Consider the following 20140-nt stretch of genomic DNA (forward strand, 5'->3'; position numbering starts at 1 on the left):
TATGCTTGATTCTGCCACTTATACCTGCTTGTGTCTGGATAGGACGAGGCGGTACAGTGGTGCGCTAACCTATGTTAAGTAACCTAAAGGGACGTTCACACAATTGTGAACATATGCGGGTTTATGCCTGGTAAGGCCGTTTTATTTGCGGAAATCATCAGTAGCCCCGATACTGGACTACATGTGACCCATATTACCTGGACTTGCAGTTTTTAGGAGACCCTATTTTTACAGGAACTTCCTGTTTCACCGTACTTGACAAATCAGGAATATAAGCATGTGATTATTGGTATATAGTATTAGCTTTACTTCATATACAGTATTTTTCAAGATAACTGTTATATGTGAAGTTTAATACTTTGCTTAATCTTTTTTCTTTTTTTTTTAACTCATCTCCATTCCCTCTAATGACAAAATACCAGGGGCCTTTCCAATTTCTGTTATTCCCACCCAGTCTCTCTAGGTAATGGTCTGTTCTCTAAGGGGCAGTGATGTGCGGTCAGGGTAGGCAGAGCAAGCAGAGCCCCACCGTCATAAGCTAGTACACTCCAGAGTTTTGAGTATAAAAATTATTAGACTAATACAAAGAAGATATTTATAACTTACAAAAATCATACTTGCATTATTCATATCATCTTTGTGTTATTCTAATCATTTTTATAGTCAGAAGTTATCACAAAGTTTTATATAGGTGCGTGTAAATCAGCCTCTGATACTAGCCAGCGCCTCCTCAGCCACCAAACCCACTGTACCTCACTGCTAAGGGGTAAATTTACTAAAGGTCAATTTGGTGTTTTTATGTGATTTGGATGTTATTTGCAAATCGGAGATTTACTAAAAGTCCAAATCGGTGGGAACTCGTGGGTGAAAAATGACTTAACATTCCAATTTGCGGCAATACACCATCGGACCAAACATCGGATTCGTAACATGGACACAAATAGAATTCACGGATTTACTAAGAATCGTGCTTGTCAAATCGATCAAAATAGCACCAAAATCGCAACACAATAGACTACATAAATAAACCTGCCTGTGAGCATCGTGTTCTCCCGAAACACAGTGTGATCAGTGCAGGCATTGGTGTATTATAGTGTTAGGAAAGTGTTACATTTGAGGAAAAAAACAATTGTGTGAGTTGTCCCCAAAAGCGTAACCAACCCCGGACCTCTCAGCCCATTCAGGTATTGGAAAATGGGGGAAAACTGGCGTGAGGTCTTCCCGTCTTTCCAGTAACCAGCATCAAGCTCAACTACCCGTGAGGTAATGTTATGGCATGGAGACACACATCACAGGGTCCCGCTGCAATAACCTTAACCAGCCCCAAACTGGTCACCCCAGGGCAGTACAAAAATAGAGTATATTATTGTTCTGTACCGTGGAACTACAGGTCCCAGCAAGCCTGCCTCTTCATGCCAGTACTTGGAGAACCATAAATGGCAGCATGCGCGGACAGTAAGGGCCCGCTGGCACCCGCACCCCCACTGTATAAATATTTAGAAAACTACAGTACTCACACATTGGGGGAAATTTACTAAGGTGGGAGATTTTTAGAACTAGTGATGTTGCCCATAGCAACCAATCAGATTATATCTATTATCTGCTAGAAGCACCTAGATAAATGGTAAGTAGAATCTGATTGGTTGCCATGGGCAACATCACCAGTTCTAAAAATCTCCCACCTTAGTAAATTTCCCCCATTGTATGTGTTAACCTTATATTACACACAGTCGCACTCATACTTCGTACTTACCTACTCTTTGAAGGTGGTCGATCTCCTTGTCCAGATAGAAGTCCATGGGTCTTTCTTCTGCAAATTTAACCTTTTCTTTACACTGGAAAACACCAAAGCCTGCACAGATCTTTGCAATGCTTTCAATTCGCTTCCAACTTCTATTTGGCTTGGGAGTCTGTAGTACACGGGGCAAACCGACTGAAATCGCACAGTAATCGCACATTATTCTGAACTATAATTATAACAATGACATTAGCTTGGACAATATTCAGGGGTATTTCAAAATCTATTTTTGCACATTTGAATTTAATTGCCCTTTCTGTCCAGACACTTTCTTAGAGCTGTACGGCTCTAAATTTAGAGACGTCTGGGGAGGTGGATTTTCTATGCTTTGAATAAGAATTACACTGTTGACCTTTTTAATACCGAATAGCATTTTCCTGTCATTGCTTGCTAAGTCTGCAGTCTTTAAAAATAAAAAAGTGAAAGGGTAAGATTGTATACCAAGTACGAGACATTAATTACTCCTAAGGGACAACAAATGCAGTCGGATTTTAGGTAAACATTTATCAACTTTAACTTCTGATAAAGGGGCATGATTTATCAAATCTTGGAGAGAGGTAAAGTGAAGAAGTTGCCCTTAGCAACACTCGCAGTGGCGTCATAAGGAAGGGGGGGAGGGGGACGCACCCTTGCTGGCTCATGGGGGATACTGGCTCCTGCTCAGTGACAGGATCTGAGTGCTTCACTTTAACATTACGTGCAGCATCTGGCTCCTGTCACCGTGTAGGAGCCGGCTCTGCAGTTATAGCCCTCCCTAGGAACAGCCCGTATCTCCCGAACCCCTGGAATGCCGAAAATGGGGGTTCAACCCACAAGCCCTTCCGCTAAGCCATGCCTCTCCCATGAGGCCACACCCCCGATTCGCGGCCGCCCAAACCAGGCGTCATCAGGGGCAGTGACGCCCCTGACCACTCGTTTTCTATCATTTTACAGGCTGTGCTAGATAAATGACAGAAGTTGTCCACTTTATTTCTCTCCAAGATAAATCTCTCAGCGCTGACCGATTAAATTAGCTGCCGATACCCCGCCCATTTAGTCCAAGAGGGTGCAATTTACATCACAGCCTCAGGCGCTGCATAGAAAAGTCTGAATTAAAATACACCCTCTGTGTATTTATTGGCGGGGAGACCCAAATTCCAACATTTTACACGGAATCTATGGGTTGCCATACGTTACCACACGGGATACCTTGCAAGGAAAATGCAGAGTAATTGAATAGCGCTGAGTGTTAAATCCACATCTATTCTCTGTGCAGTAAACCCTACGCCTAATTGGGTGTGCCCCAAAGTGTTTCAGATTTTCCTAAATTAAAGATACCAATGATTCCCAACCAGTGTATCTAGGAACGTTTATAGTGCAGCAGCCTGCTACTATCCCCTTGAGTGGAGAGAGATAAACTGCCAACCAACAAGCTGCCATTTTTTCAAACACAGCTGGTAACATGGCAGTTAGGAACTAATTGGCTGGTACTTTATCTCTTTCCACTTTATCCCTCATCAAGGTTTGATACATCTTGCTCTGTGTTTGAAAAATGGGAGAGCTGATTGGTTGGTATATTTTATCTCTCTCCACGTTGTCACTCTTCAAGGTTTGATACATCTCTCCTTATATCTGCTTTCTCAAAAAACGTTTCTAATGCCACAGCTCTGCCAAATGCCAACCCCAAGTCACTGACTTGGATCTATAAATGTCTGTGGCAGCTGCCCTTATGCTTCGGCAGTCTTTTATTTCTTGTAGAAATTGTAGCACTGATGTAGGCTAAATCAGGTAACTATCAAAACCTTAGGGTGACTCTAATGTGAAGTTTATCTTTTGTGTGTAATTTTATTTTCTCTGACGTCCTAGTGGATGCTGGGAACTCCGTAAGGATCATGGGGAATAGAAGGGCTCCGCAGGAGACTGGGCACTCTAAAAGAAAGATTAGGTACTATCTGGTGTGCACTGGCTCCTCCCTCTATGCCCCTCCTCCAGACCTCAGTTAGAATCTGTGCCCGGCCAGAGCTGGGTGCTCCTAGTGGGCTCTCCTGAGCTTGCTAGAAAAGAAAGTATTTGTTAGGTTTTTTATTTTCAGTGAGATCTGCTGGCAACAGACTCACTGCTACGTGGGACTGAGGGAAGAGAAGCAAACCTACCTGCTTGCAGCTAGCTTGTGCTTCTTAGGCTACTGGACACCATTAGCTCCAGAGGGTTCGAACACAGGGCCTGACCTCGATCGTCCGTTCCCGGAGCCGCGCCACCGTCCCCCTTGCAGAGCCAGAAGACAGAAGAGAAGCGATGAAATCGGCGGCAGAAGACTCCTGTCTTCATTAAGGTAGCGCACAGCACCGCAGCTGTGCGCCATTGCTCCCACAGCACACCACACACTCCGGTCACTGTAGGATGCAGGGCGCTGGGGGAGGGGGCACCCTGGGCAGCAATTATAATACCTTTTGGCACTTAAAATACACATAATACAGTCTGAAAACTGTATATGTGTAATAAGGCGCTCATAACTTTATTGTGATTACATAAACCTTTTCTTTAAGCTAGCTTATCACTAAATTAAACAACACCACACACTGAAATAAAGACACGGACACAGTAGCTGGAGTTAAAGGTCAGACGATGTTTATTAACCGCTGACCAACTCTTTAAACTATAATTGTGATCGAATTAGAATTGATTTTGAATATAGACTTAAATTTAGTTTGGAGGATGGCAAACAGAAAGTCGCTGCCAAACACCAGCACCAGTCACCTAGATGAAAACCACCAAACCAAGGAGGGGAGTACACATACCCCGCCTCCTTCCCGCATAACCCGCATTGTGCTGGCCTTACCCCTCTTTCTCTGGCAAACGTTCGGTTCCCGCAGGGGAACGTCTAAATGTCCAACCGCAAGAAAAGGACACACCTGCCGTCCTTCTAAAGAGGGAGCCCCACAATGACCACTTATGCCTGTGTGACAGCTGGTTGGTAGCGACTTCCCGCCACAAAGGTTTACAACCGCCACCGCCATCCGCAACCAGCAACCAAAACCAACTAAGAACAAACTAAATAGCCCTACCGAAAAGGACCAAAAATATCCTACAGGAAAATCTGCACTCCTTCCGGAGAAAGATGAACCCCATCCTCCTTGTAGAACTGCCTATTACGCAGCACAAGTAAAGGATGCCTGATCGCTACTCCATCTATGGCCCTAACGAAGAGAGACGCTGCCGAATCCACCTTCCTGCGGGCCTTCTCCAGCGCCGAGAAACGCACCGCAGCACGCCAATGAAAAACGCGGCACTATCTCCGACCAAACAATGCGCTTTCCTGGCCAGTGACAACGAATCGCCACTAACTCTGCCTTAACGGACAAATCAAACCTAAGCCCTTAACTCGACCTAGATCGTTACCACCTAAATGAAGGACAATCAACTAGGGCGACCCCAGCGGCGCTCCTGAGGAAAAAGGAGCCGCAACAAATCACCCCACAACATACCTCTGACACCTAACCATCAAAATTCCCAAGACCCCAAAAAACTTCAGCTGCCATAAGTGCCCTGTGATGCCTTGCCGCCCAAAATTTATAGGCATGGCCAACCAGCCATATATGTTCCCCAAAATTGATGATAGCTGAAAAGAAAACATCCTAACATCAGAATTGTGAACACAATACATAGAATGCATAACATAACCAAAAAACCCAAGTGAAGGAGAAAAATCAAAAAACCTCCCGTGGACCTTGATGGAACAGCCAATTGAAATTAGGCCCCCTCGGAGGAAAAATTTTAAAAATTCACTTCACACCCTCGATTCCTGAACGGTAGTCGTTCAAAAACCGACGAGTAAACATGTTTTTGGGTTAGCGCAACAGGCGCACCTACAACTTATCCAACTGACATAGGCCTATAGGAGGCAGACTTCCAACGGCCCAGCTCCCTAATAGCCGTAGGGGATTAACCCATAGCTGCTGCATGGGTAGCCGTCCCAATCCGAAAAGAATGGGTACCGAAGTCCGCCCCCCACAAACCGCCAAACATTTTTTAACACAGCAGCAAATTGAAACTTTGTCAGCGGGCCAACCTGCGCGTGCACCAGCAACTGGTCGCCCCCCGGAGGCCTCCACCGTCTATACTCCTGCGTCAACCGCAGCGGGCAAGCACCCGTTTCCTCCTGGGCCTCCAAGGCCACTCCGCGACCCCGACCTGTTTGATCTGTCTTGGACCGCACAATCCTACAGAGTAAACAGGCCATCCTGCATGCGCCCCTTTCCGTAGAGAAAACCCGAATCCACCTCGAATTCCGAGGTCGCAATTAGCGGCAGCACACACAGCAACTCAGTCAGAAGTTGCGCGTCACAGGTCTATGGGAGTCCGGGGGCGCCGGACGCAAACCTAGCCCAACTTTTCAGCGCTCTGGAAAGGACCAAAGACCCCGTGGGGTCCGTCGTCCCGTGGAGCCGCGAATGAAAAGCAATGCCCGCAAGGGCAGATGCCATAGCCGCTTTCGGCCTACCGGTTTGGCAATGTTCCCAAACAAAGACCATCAAGGCGCAGCCGAGGACTCACCCGCTACCCCGTGCCTACTCTGAAAGACCGACCCATCGCGCCAGGTTGCATCATAAGCCCTGATAGTGGAGGGAGCCAGCGCGCACGTGGCCAGAGCGGCTAACCCGATTCTACAATCTGTCAGACAGAAGGCGGGCACAGTAAACCCTCAGCCGCCTCTCCCGGAACCAACGCCCGGAACTTGTCAAAATGGAATCGAGACCACGCATCCGCCATTCCGTTGTTGATTCCAGGAACGTGACGGGCCCTGACATTAAAACTGCGCCGCAAGCAAACTAATACTAGATGCCGTAACAGCCGCAGAGCCTGCAGGAGAGGAGGAACGCTAATTATTAATCGCATGTACCACCCCCAAATTGTCGCAGCGAAACGAGATGTCCCTATCCGCGCACCGGCAGGCCCCTAAATCAAGGGCCACTATGATCGGGAACAATTCCAGCAAAAGGAGGTTCTTGGTAAAACCTAGCGTTACCCAAGGGGACGGCCAAGCAGCAGCGCACCATGCCCCAGGAAAAAACCGTCTACGTGCACCATTGTCGCAGCTTGCTGTAACAACAAGGTGCAGGCCACAAAAACCTCCCTGATGAAGGACACCAGGAAAGAGACCAACTCCGCAAATCATACCTGATTTCGCGTGGAAGGTACATGGTGCGATGCCGCCGGACCGTCCTAGCCGTGGCCCGTTCAAGTCTGCGACAGAAAATCCTCCTCATGGGGATAATCCGGCCCGCAAAGTTGAAAGAACCCACCAAGGAGTGTACCTGCATAAGCCGAACCCCGCGTTTTTCCAAACCGTCAGTGATTAAACCCAAAAGCTTACGCACTTTATCTTCGGGTAGACGACAGCAACCCCCCACCGTGCGTATTCCAATTCCTAAATAGCTAAGACAAGTGCAGGGGCCCTCAGACTTGTCCGGCGCGACTGGCACCCCTAAACTGTCGAACAAGGATCTGGCAAACCGACAGAATATCCCCACAGATCGAAATGCTCCCCGGACCCACAAAGAGAAAGTCGTCCAGGTATTGAGCCACCCCGCGTTGGCCGGAGACGGACTGGACGCACCAATGCAAAATTGGGCTGACACTCTCAAAGCAGGCGCAGGAGACCAAACAACCCATGGGGAGACACCGATCCATGTAAAACTCGCCCCCTAGTTTGAAAACCAGAAACCACCGGGAATCCGGATGCAGTGGAAGTAGCCAGAAATCCGGCTCCACGTCCCATTTTTTGCCAACAGACCCCCCGGACCACAATTCCGCACCAAGCGCAGAGCGTCATCAAAAGATTGATAACGTACCCTGCACTAAGCCTGCGATCAGGGTACGTTATGAGGGTGCGATCAGTGCTGTATCCGGCGGAACTTGCCCGTGGCCTGCTTGGGCACCACCCCAACGGGAGAAATGCACAAGGAGGGCAACGAGAGAAAGGCGTAGGGCCCAGACATGCGCCCTAAGCCGATCTCCCCGTCCACTTGCCGCCGGACCCACTGCAGTAATTCGCGCGCCGATCTCAAATTCCGGTGGGCCACCACGTGCACCTAATCCGAAATGGGCAAACGGACACCGTGTAGCAAACCACCAAGCGGAAGGACGCTGCCGTCTTGTCGGGGTATAAGCTCAGCCAGCGCCGCAACTCGGGAACTTGAATCGTGGAGGAGGTTTTACTTGCCCATTCCCCCGGCCTCGGCAGGAGCGGAGGGCTTACCGCTCGCCGCTGAGGTGCAATCTTTATCTGGGTGACTGGCCCCGCAAAGTTACACGAGTGGCGAAAAATGACAATTCACCCCCTTGACGCACTTGCCCTCGCTGTAGGCAAACCTTCCCTTTCCCTATCAACCGGGGACCCGGAGCCCCGGCCGCCCCGGGCTTCTTGACCGTGACGTCCGGGGTGGGCTTAACCTGCTGCGTGACCTACAACCACACCCTGACATCCTTAAAAACCCGCGGGCAGGATGGGGTTGCCATCCTGATTACGACGGAACTTCCATCGTAATCCCGCCAAGCGAAACCCTTGGATTCTAAGTACATGTCATGTGCTAAAAACAGATATTTAACTACACTGGCATACTCCCCGGGTCACGATTCCATAAAAAAGAAAAACCAAAACCTTCACAATGACTGGTGGAAATTGCGGAAAGCACTTTCCCCAATGCCACCCGGTTTCCTAGCTGCGTCAAAAACCAGCCGCATCTCATCCGTAAGGGTGAAGATGTCAACGTACTTTTTTTTTTGTTTTCGTGCATCCGTTTATTCACCCCACCTGCAACTGCCGTGTTGGCGCAATGCACCATCTCCGTATAACGGGAGGGGTCGGGAGGCACCGCCAACGCCAGCGCTGCCCCTTTCCGCGATTCTTTCGCCATGCACCGCGCAATAAGTCTAGCTAATTTACGCGGGCGCCGCGGAGAACCTAAAGATACAATGCTAGATGAGGAGGAAAAACTACTAGACTAAACAGTGTGAAGGAATAGCGTGCTCACCCGTGCTTGAAGGACCCGGAACAGCCTCGACGGATGCACCCGACTCCGGTGGCGGCCGAACCTCTCCCGTCGGTGCCGCGGCCGCGACCCTCACCGACCTCCGTCCCCTCCGCGACGCCGACCAGGAATCAGCCAGCACCTGTGAGGAAGAAACATAAGGGACAACATGCGCAGGGGAGACCTGCGCGTCAACGACAATGGGGGTAACAGGAGGGGGCAGGGGCCAAACCCCGGTGCGGAGTGCCCGTGGGAAGCGGCGGGGCAGGACCCCCAACTGGGGGGTACGCAGAGGCCCGGGGGAAGGCAGACCCGGCCACGGGGAAGACGACTATGGTGTAAGCAGGACGCCATGAAGGATGCGGCAGGTACTGACTGCCCATGAAAATCCAGACGAAACCGGAAGTAACTGGGGAGGAGCCGGGGGGGGGGGGGGGTAGGCCAACCGTGCGCTAACGGATTCGCCCCAGCCAGTGACGGCCCAGAATATGAGCCCGTAAAATGCAGGGGGGGGGGGGACACCGCAACCCGAGGGCCGCCGAACGCCCGCGTGGGCTGGACGCCGACGCCCGAGCCGCGAACGTCTGGGAAAAATTGTGTGGCGGATGTAACTGGTATTCCTATGGGCGACGCTCCGACGGCCGTAGGGACCGCCGATGCAAGAGGCCAGGGAAGGCCCCCGGGGAAAAATTGATCCGCAGCGAACCCCTTGAGGCGCGCCCAACGTGAGAGCAGGGGCCGGGTTGGTGAAACTGCGTCGCCACCAGCTGCAACGCTCCCGGCGGACCAGGGGGAGGAGCCTGAAGCCCGACACCCGGGGGCGACGCCACGGGATCCCGTGCAACGGGCGACTGGGAGCCCAGCCAAAAGGCTCCCGATGCGGGATCACCGTCCGGAAACCCTCGCCCTGTCACATTAGGAGGGGTGGGCGCCGCTGCAGTCCCAGCCCCGCCCCCCGCCCCGAAGATCCCCGGGCCCGCCCTCGGCCCGCCATCCTCCCCCCCATAGACGGGGGGGGAGGGCCACGGTCCCCCCTTCAGGGAGGGGCACCTGCGCCCCAGCTGCGGGTCCGGGGGCAGAGGGCACCCAACCCCGCTGCCCCAGAGTAAAAGTCCTGCTGCGCAACGGAGCCCCCCCCCCCCCTCCCCCGCATCCCCGCTGCGGCCGCCCGGCGCCACGTGTGCCACCGGCGGGGAGGGAAGGGGAGGCCCGGTGCCGACCAACGCGCTGGACGAGGAACAAGTGGTTGTGCAGAAACCGCCGGGGACGCTGGTGACCGCGGGCCGGCCGAGCCGTGCGTCCCGGCGGCACGAGCAGAGCAGCCGTCGTCCGCACACTTCGAGCTGGCGGGAGGGGGGAGCGGCACGGCGTGGAAGAGGCAGCAGGGTGAGAGGAGCAGCAATATAAACCTTAAAAACTGCAGTATGACAGGGAGGACAGATAAAACGTGATAAATCCACAAGGGAACAAATATAAGAGTATTGGATATACTTATCCTTCCTGGGCCATAAAATGAATGGCAAGAGGAAGTCTAGGAAAATGGCCCCCACCTATATACTATCCTAAGACCCTCCTATTAAGCTTGATGCACAACCTTCCAATCCAATAGGAAAAAACCAACAGGAAAAACTGATCTGCCTAGCAACTGCTTAGTCATTTAACAACCAATCACAAAAAGTGGATCTCTTATATGGCCTCAGGCTTATGCAGCCTTCAGCTTATCAAAACCCCGCCATTAAGTTACATAAAACGCGGGACAGAAGCCCGCCGCTGAGGGGGCGGGGCCTTCTTCCTCAGCACACCAGCGCCATTTTCCCTTCACAGCTCCGCTGGAAGCAGCTCCCCAGGCTCTCCCCTGCAGTATCCTGATACAAGAAGGGTAAAAAAGAGAGGGGGGGCACATAAATTTAGGCGCAAATAAAATATTTAAGCAGCTATTGGGTAAATCACTTTTTATAGTGTAAATCCCTGTGTTATATAGCGCTGTGGTGTGTACTGGCATACTCTCTCTCTGTCTCCCCAAAGGACTTTGTGGGGTCCTGTCCTCAGTCTGAGCATTCCCTGTGTGTGTGCGGTGTGTCGGTATTGCTGTGTCGACATGTTAGATGAGGAGGGTTACGTGGAGGCGGAGCAGGGGCAGATAAGTGTGGTGTCGCCCCCGACGGGGCCGACACCTGATTGGATGGATATGTGGAAGGTCTTAACCGACAGTGTCAACTCCTTACATAAAAGGTTCGATGACGCAGCAGCCTTGGGACAGCCGGGGTCTCAGCCCGCGCCTGCCCAGGCGACTCAGAAGCCGTCAGGGGCTCATAAACGCCCGCTAGCTCAGATGGTAGACACAGATGTCGACACGGAGTCTGACTCCAGTGTAGATGAGGATGAGACAAATGTACAGTCTACAAAAGCCATCCGATGCATGATTACTGCAATGAAAGATGTATTGCACATTTCTGATATTTACCCAGTTACCACCAAGAGGGGTATTATGTTTGGGGAGAAAAAGCAGCTAGTGACTTTTCCCCCATCTGATTAATTAAATGATTTGTGTGAAGAAGCGTGGAGTTCCCCTGATAAGAAACTAGTGATTTCTAAGAGGTTACTGATGGCGTACCCTTTCCCGCCAACGGATAGGTTACGTTGGGAAACATCCCCTAGGGTGGACAAGGCGCTGACACGCTTATCTAAAAGGGTGGCACTGCCGTCTCAGGATACGGCCGCCCTAAAGGAGCCTGCGGATAGAAAGCAGGAAGCTATCCTGAAGTCTGTGTATACACACTCTGGTACTCTACTGAGACCTGCTATTGCTTCAGCCTGGATGTGTAGTGCTGCAGCAGCATGGACTGATACCCTGTCAGACAACATTGATTCCCTCAACAGGGATACTGTTTTGCTAACCATCGAACATATAAAAGACGTCGTCTTATATATGCGGGATGCCCAGAGGGACATTTGCCGGCTGGCATCTAGAATTAATGCAATGTCCATTTCTGCCAGGAGAGTATTATGGACTCAGCAGTGGACAGGTGATGCTGATTCTAAAAAACACATGGAGGTTTTGCCTTATAAGGGTGAGGAATTGTTTGGGGACGGTCTCTCGGACCTCGTATCCACAGCAACTGCTGGGGAGTCGACTTTTTTACCTCAGGTTCCCTCACAGCCTAAGAAAGCACCGTATTATCAAGTGCAGTCCTTTCGGCCTCAGAAAGGCAAGCGGGTCAGAGGAGCATCCTTTCTGGCCAGATGCAAGGGTAGAGGAAAGAAGCTGCACCAGGCAGCCAGTTCCCAGGAACAAAAATCCTCCCCTGCTTCCACTAAGTCCACCGCATGACGTTGGGGCTCCAACGGCGGAGCCAGGTGCGGTAAGGGCGCGTCTCCGAAACTTCAGCAACCAGTGGGTTCGCTCACAAGTGGATCTCTGGGCTGTACAAATTGTATCTCAGGGATACAAGCTGGAGTTCGAGGCGACTCCCCCTCGCCGTTACCTCAAATCAGCCTTGCCAGCTGCTCCCAGGGAAAGGGAGGTAGTACTGGCGGCAATTCACAAGCTGTACCTCCAGCAGGTGATAATCAAGGTCCCCCTCCTTCAACAGGGCAGGGGTTACTATTCCACAATGTTTGTGGTACCGAAACCGGACGGTTCGGTGAGACCCATTCTGAATTTAAAATCCTTGAACACTTATATAAAGAAGTTCAAGTTCAAAATGGAATCGCTCAGGGCGGTTATTGCAAGCCTGGAAGAGGGGCATTTTATGGTGTCGCTGGACATCAAGGATGCTTACTTGCATGTCCCCATTTACCCACCTCACCAGGAATACCTCAGGTTTGTGGTACAGGACTATCATTACCAATTCCAGACGTTGCCGTTTGGTCTCTCCACGGCACCGAGAATATTTACCAAGGTAATGGCTGAAATGATGATACTCCTTCGGAAGAAGGGAGTTATAATTATCCCGTACTTGGATGATCTCCTTATAAAGGCGAGGTCCAGAGAGCAGTTGTTGGTCAGCGTAGCACTCTCTCAGGAAGTGTTGCAACAGCACGGCTGGATTCTGAATATCCCAAAGTCGCAGCTGATTCCTGCGACGCGTCTGCTTTTCCTGGGCATGATTCTGGACACAGAACAGAAGAAGGTGTTTCTCCCTGTGGAGAAGGCCCAGGAATTGTCATCTCTGGTCAGGGACCTCCTGAAACCAAAACAGGTGTCGGTGCATCACTGCACGCGAGTCCTGGGAAAGATGGTGGCTTCTTACGAAGCAATTCCCTTCGGCAGGTTCCATGCAAGGATCTTTCAGTGGGATCTGTTGGAAAAATGGTCCGGATCGCATCTTTAGATGCATCGGTTGATCACCCTGTCCCCAAGGGCCAGGGTGTCTCTGCTGTGGTGGCTGCAGAGTGCTCATCTTCTCGAGGGCCGCAGGTTCGGCATACAGGACTGGGTCCTGGTGACCACGGATGCAAGCCTCCGAGGATGGGGGGCAGTCACTCAGGGAAGAAACTTCCAAGGACAGTGGTCAAGTCTGGAGACTTCACTACACATAAATATACTGGAACTAAGGGCCATTTACAACGTCCTGAGTCAAGCAGAGCCCCTGCTTCAAAACCACCCAGTACAGATTCAATCAGACAACATCACGGCGGTCGCCCATGTAAACCGCCAGGGCGGCACGAGAAGCAGGATGGCAATGTCAGAAGCCACAAGGATTCTTCGATGGGCGGAGAATCACGTGCTAGCACTGTCAGCAGTGTTCATTCCGGGAGTGGACAACTGGGAAGCAGACTTCCTCAGCAGGCACGACCTCCACCCGGGAGAGTGGGGACTTCATCAAGAAGTCTTCACACAGATTGTAAATCGCTGGGAACTGCCACGGGTGGACATGATGGCGTCCCGCCTCAATTCCTACGCTGATAAAAGCTAGGAAGGATGTGACAGCAAAGCATTATCACCGCATATGGCGGAAATATGTCGCTTGGTGTGAGGCCAGGAAGGCCCCAACAGAGGAATTCCAGCTGGGTCGATTTCTGCACTTCCTACAGTCAGGGGTGACTATGGGCCTAAAATTGGGGACCATAGAGGTCTAGATTTCGGCCCTATCTATTTTCTTTAAAAAAAAACTGGCTTCACTGCCTGAAGTTCAGACGTTTGTAAAGGGAGTGCTGCATATTCAGCCCCCTTTTGTGCCTCCAGTGGCACCTTGGGATCTTAACGTTGTGTTGGATTTCCTGAAATCACACTGGTTTGAGCCACTTAGGACCGTGGAGCTAAAGTATCTCACGTGGAAGGTGGTCATGCTGTTTGCCTTAGCTTCAGCTAGGCGTGTGTCAGAATTGGCGGCTTTGTCATGTAAAAGCCCGTATCTGATCTTCCATATGGACAGGGCAGAATTGAGGACTCGTCCCCAATTTCTCCCAAAGGTGGTATCAGCGTTTCATTTAAACCAACCTATTGTGGTGCCTGCGGCTACTCGGGACTTGGAGGATTCCAAGTTGCTGGACGTAGTCCGGGCTTTGAAAATGTATGTTTCCAGGACGGCTGGAGTCAGGAAAACTGACTCGCTATTTATCCTGCATGCACCCAACAAGCTGGGTGCTCCTGCTTCAAAGCAAACTATTGCTCGCTGGATCTGTTGCACGATTCAGCTGGCACATTCTGCGGCTGGACTGCCGCATCCTAAATCAGTGAAAGCCCATTCCACAAGGAAGGTGGGCTCTTCTTGGGCGGCTGCCCGAGGGGTCTCGGCTTTACAGCTTTGCCGAGCTGCTACTTGGTCGGGTTCAAACACATTTGCTAAATTCTACAAGTTTGATACCCTGGCTGAGGAGGACCTTGAGTTTGCTCATTCGGTGCTGCAGAGTCATCCGCACTCTCCCGCCCGTTTGGGAGCTTTGGTATAATCCCCATGGTCCTTACGGAGTTCCCAGCATCCACTAGGACGTCAGAGAAAATAAGAATTTACTCACCGGTAAATCTATTTCTCGTAGTCCGTAGTGGATGCTGGGCGCCCGTCCCAAGTGCGGACTCTCTGCAATACATGTATATAGTTATTGCTTCACTAAAGGATTATTGTATGAGCCATCCGTAAAAGGAGGCTCAGTTGTTGTTCATACTGTTAACTGGGTATGGTTATCACAAGTTATACGGTGTGATTGGTGTGGCTGGTATGAGTCTTACCCTGGATTCTAAATCCTTTCCTTGTTGTGTCAGCTCTTCCGGGCACAGTATCCTAACTGAAGTCTGGAGGAGGGGCATAGAGGGAGGAGCCAGTGCACACCAGATAGTACCTAATCTTTCTTTTAGAGTGCCCAGTCTCCTGCGGAGCCCGTCTATTCCCCATGGTCCTTACGGAGTTCCCAGCATCCACTACGGACTACGAGAAATAGAATTACCGGTGAGTAAATTCTTATTTTCAGACAGGTAGACCGTCGGTAGGGTTTCCCTCCTTCCTCCTGGTACCATCGCTCCGGACAAGCTGTTCTGGTATCATGGGGGTATATTTACTAAGATGGGAGATCTATTTAAGATGGGATGTTGCATATAGCAACCAACCAGATTCCAGGTATTATCTTCTAGAAGGTACTAGATAAATGAGAAGTAGAATCTGATTGGTTGCTATGGGCAACATCCCATCTTAAATAGAACTCCCATCTTAGTAAATTTACCCCATGGAGAGCAGAAAGTCTGAGTTCGGATTGCCTGCACTGTAGGTGCATCATGTATGCTCCACCTGATTGGACAGGAGCCGCATCCAGGAAGGATGTACAGGGTGTACTCCAGACATCTGTGTTACTTACCGAGTTATGCAAACACCAGAACCCAGATAGCTTATTTTCTAAGCCAGGACTTAATTTATGATATTCCATTCAGAACTTGGTTTTCAGTTTTGGATGCAATGTTCTTTAAGCTTTGTTTAATAACATGGTACAAATAACATACAGTGCAGTCACACCAATATCATTTTGTTCAGTCTAGTTTAAAGATACCATTCACGATTCACCCTTACTGACATTTTACCTAAATATGCCTATGTTGCCAATATATATATGTTGCCAATCCTTGTATGTTCCGTAATTATTATATTTGCTTTATAATATTATTTTTCTTACAGGTTCCATTCTGGCCCGTAACGTCTCGACTCGATCATGCCCTCCCCGAACCAGCCCCGCCTCTGATGTTGAGGAAGATGAAGAGGAGTTAATGGATGACAAGGGGTAGGTACTGTTTTACCAGAAATTATATAATTAAAGGACTATTTAGGGATGACACGTTAGAAGCAACGCTCAGCATTTATTTCCCTTGTATGAGGGGTTTGTGAGCGTGTTATGTTCTATACCACAGATCAGTCTAGTCTAGAGCTGTAATTACACTGTCTACCCGTTTAATTACCACTGTGGCTTTCACCAATTCCCTTTTTCATATTTAAAATAAAACCGCAGTCCCTCCCTGCCAAGGTTTTAAGTTTTCATTCATCGCTGCAATCTAGCCACGCAATAAAATCTGCTCACTCCGACAGCTACGGTATATTGCAATATTCCATGGGAAAGGCCTTCCTTCCACAAAGCTATTAGAGTCCTAAGGGAACAGTTCTGAAAACTGGAGCTCAGACGTTCTGTTACCTACAGCAACCAACCGTACGCTAACTGCGTATCTCCCGGCTGTCCTGGTTTCCACAGGACAGTCCCGGATCACAAACTTCCCAGCTTTTGGCCGACATCTCTGTTGTTCTTCGGAGAAGTGTTCAGTGACGTCATCCATCTGTAAGGGATGCTCAGAACATTGCATTGCCTTGTATATGGTGTTGTTCCCAGTGCCGTGGCTGGTCCATAGGATTGCCCTGTACTGGCCCACCCCTGAATATGTGACGCCAAAGGACTCTCCAGGAAGCAGCTTTCTAGGCTGTGGGATTTCAGTCACCCTGCATGCTAAGTACAGATGTCAAGTAGCAGCAAAAGTGTCTTGTGCCCCGGGTGACGGCACTACTGCCCACCCTTAGTTAAGGCCATGGTTGTACGCATCTTGACTGCATTTGTGCATGTGCCTGGTTTACTACTAATATTCTTCCTTTGTGCAGGTTTAAATACACCCTTTACTAAGTCCAAAGGGTTCACGTCCAAATCTGGATGGGCAGTGCGGATGGTGTAATGGTTAGCATTACTGCCTCACAGCACTGAGGTCATGGGTTCAATTCCCACCATGGCCCTAACTGTGTGGAGTTTGTATATTCTCCCCGTACTTGTGTGGGTTTCCTCCGGATACTCCGGTTTCCTCCCACAATCCAAAAATATACTGGTAGGTTAATTGGCTCCCAACAAAATTAACCCTAGCATGATTGTGTGTGTGTGTGTGTGTACATGTGATAGGGAATATAGATTGTAAGCTCCACTGGGGCAGGGACTGATGTGAATGACCAATTCTCTATAAAGCGCTGCGGAATATGTGTGCACTATATAAATAACTGGTAATAAATAAAATAAATAAATAAATTTGCACGACCACGCCCTTACTGCGCTTTACCTATGTTACAGCCCAGCCCTACCTCTTCAGTCATGAGGGTAAATGTGAATGGACTGCACGCAACTCTGCGTAACCCGTGCTTGCATGCTCAGTGCAAATACACACAGGATACATTCTGCATCAGTCCAAACACTAATCATACACAATAACACGGACAGCATAACGTGATAACGATAAGATATCCCTTCATGGCATCTTATTACAGCACTATCGTGGCACCTTATTATAGCCCCTTTATGGCCTGTTATTACAGCCCTATCATGGCACCTCATTACAGCCCTATCATGGCACCTTATTACTGTTAGACAGAGGCTCACTCTGTGGTCTGTCTCCGTTCCCAGCACTAGAGGCAGCTTCTCTGCTCTAGTGTTTTCCCTCCTAGTGCAGCTTGGCCAGGCCTGCATTAAACTGTTACTTATGCCTATTTATATTGTATTCTCATACACATCACAGCAGTTCCGGTTGATCAGAAAGGGTGACTATTATCTAGTGTGTAGGCCAAATAAAACACTCCAAAACGCGTCAGAAACCTGCGGCTATACTTATTCGATTGTCAGTCTTGAGAAAACATACCTGCCAAAAGGTAATCTGCCCATATGCATTACGGTTACCTCATCCTATTTGTGGGCGGACATACAGTATGCAGACTCACTGTGGTGTGGCAGAAAATTGATGATCCCTTAGTGTGTGCTAAGCCCCATGTATGCTCCATTCACCTGTGTATAAACACAATCCAAGAAAAACATTTCCGTGACTGTTCAATGTCCTGTGCTCTGAGGGCTCCTTTATACCTGACGGCTTTTATATCACGCGTTAAACAATTCATTTCAAGTGGATGCAAAATTGTACACAGAAGAGTTATTGGTGCTGTTCCTCCTATTGCTCTATAAAGTGTTAATGTTGTGTTCTGAATTTTTGAACACACCTTATTTATCAAGCACTGATGCACAATCCCAGTATACTATAGGTTGTTTCTGGTAAAAGCGCAAATGCGTGAAAGGCTAATGGAAAACGCATTAATGTGTGACTAACACACGCATGAAGTGTTAGTTTTTCCGCCTGTTAATATGTAATAAATTGCTCCGCCTACTCTAAGAGAGCCAGTGCCTACAGTGCCCTGTGCCAGCCACGCCCTACTGAATGACATCATGGCGTAAGCCTGAGAGGGAGGGGCTGCCAGCATCGGTAAGCGCAGCTCCTCAGGACGCTCTGGGAGGCTATTCAGGCTGCTGTGTGCATGTCTGGAGCATCCAAAGGACACTCTGGGCGGTGCTGCAGCAGTGATACTGGCTGCAGGGTGTCCTACAGACATCCTCCTAGGCAGAGGCAAGGCCTGAGGGAAAGCGACACTGCCACCCCCAGAGCTCCCTCTTGCACAGCCTTAGTTACGGCCTTGCAGAGAGCTTAGTAATACAGATGTTAGTCATGCTTGGCTGAGATTGTTAAATTGATCTAAATCAATATAAATCTATAATCTATTATGCATTTGGCAGGCCTGCCACAGAAAAGGGTCACCTTGCCCAACCACCGTACCTGCCTTTTAGTGCAGAAAGCTGCCAGGTATTACAGATGGGAAATGATTTGCTGTGCATATAGAAATTCTGTATGGGAAGGTATTTGCTATGCAGGTTACCAGTCCATTATCCTCATCAATAAAATATTGTAGTTGTTATTTTAGAACTCCGCAGAGAAACCCTCTTTGTCTCTCTCACCATAATGAATGACCTTCCTGTTTTTTACTAGTCAGAATTCTCTCTGAAAGGCACCGAGTGAGACTGTGGTGACCCCAGCCAGCTGGCACTTGTAATGTTTCTCCGGAGACCAATGCAGACAGTCTGCTGATCCGTACTGTTTTTCCCTGATATTTAAACCGCCTGCCGCCTATTATTTAGCTATCGTGCTGCAATTCAGTGCATTGAAAGCTGTGGTTTCACCTCCCGGACAGTGCTCTCTTCCATGTTGAATGGGTACCCCATAAAAAAAAAATTAAAAAAAGTCTTGGAACTTTTGAAAAGAAAGCTTTCACTATCAGAATGTTCTACCTTGCACGGGATTTGCTGTACAGGAACGGTTTGTGATGGAACGAAAATACAACTGAATAGATTGTACTCAATGAGTGTTCACTTAGATGTCAGGCAGGTTTTCATTCTTGGTCCTATTAGCTTATAAAGTAATCATACATACACGCATATGTACATACACACATACATACACATATACACACGCACACATTTGTGCTCCAAAAACATTTTTAATGGCCAGTGCTTTGGTGACCCTTTTCTATAGTATGTAATAAATCTGGGCAGATAGAATACAGTAGGTGTCAGTGCTAGTTCAGACTTAAATCAGAAATAGAAATTAACGCTCAAGCATTACATTGTATTTCCGTTTTATACTTTAAAGCTCTAATGCAGAGTTTAACGCAAGTTGACCGTTGATGTTCATGAATTGCGTGCACGGAAGTCAATGCGTATATTTGTAGAGTTGTGCATATAACGTGCTTCACATACCCCTATCTGTACGCTTGGTTCCCTGCTTGTTATCATCACCAGTGCGCACTCGCTATAGCTTATACGTGGTGCAAATGATACTTCTTGAAAAAGGTTGATTAATGGTTACGTCCAACTGTACATAGGGGGTCATTCCGAGTTGATTGCTCGCTGGCTAGTTTTAGCAGCCGTGCAAACGCTATGCCGCCGCCCACTGGGGAGTGTATTTTAGCTTAGCAGAAGTGCGAACGCATGTGCAGCCGAGCTCTGCAAAAAAAGTTTGTGCAGTTTCAGAGTAGCTCTGAACCTACTCAGAGCTTCAGCCTATTCA

General features: G+C 49.2%; 1 protein-coding gene across 5 annotated transcripts in view; it reads left to right on the forward strand.

The window, feature by feature from the left end:
• Window positions 1-20140, forward strand: part of PLEKHG5 (pleckstrin homology and RhoGEF domain containing G5) — a 691870-nt gene that overhangs the window by 454188 nt on the left and 217542 nt on the right. For all 5 annotated transcript variants that reach the window (XM_063943408.1, XM_063943407.1, XM_063943410.1 and 2 more), the window contains one exon: window positions 15915-16017. In XM_063943408.1, coding sequence (XP_063799478.1) covers window positions 15915-16017 — 103 coding nt within the window. The remainder of the gene's footprint in view (window positions 1-15914; window positions 16018-20140) is intronic.

This window comes from Pseudophryne corroboree, chromosome 10 (assembly GCF_028390025.1).
Source record: "Pseudophryne corroboree isolate aPseCor3 chromosome 10, aPseCor3.hap2, whole genome shotgun sequence".
Taxonomy (NCBI): domain Eukaryota; kingdom Metazoa; phylum Chordata; class Amphibia; order Anura; family Myobatrachidae; genus Pseudophryne; species Pseudophryne corroboree.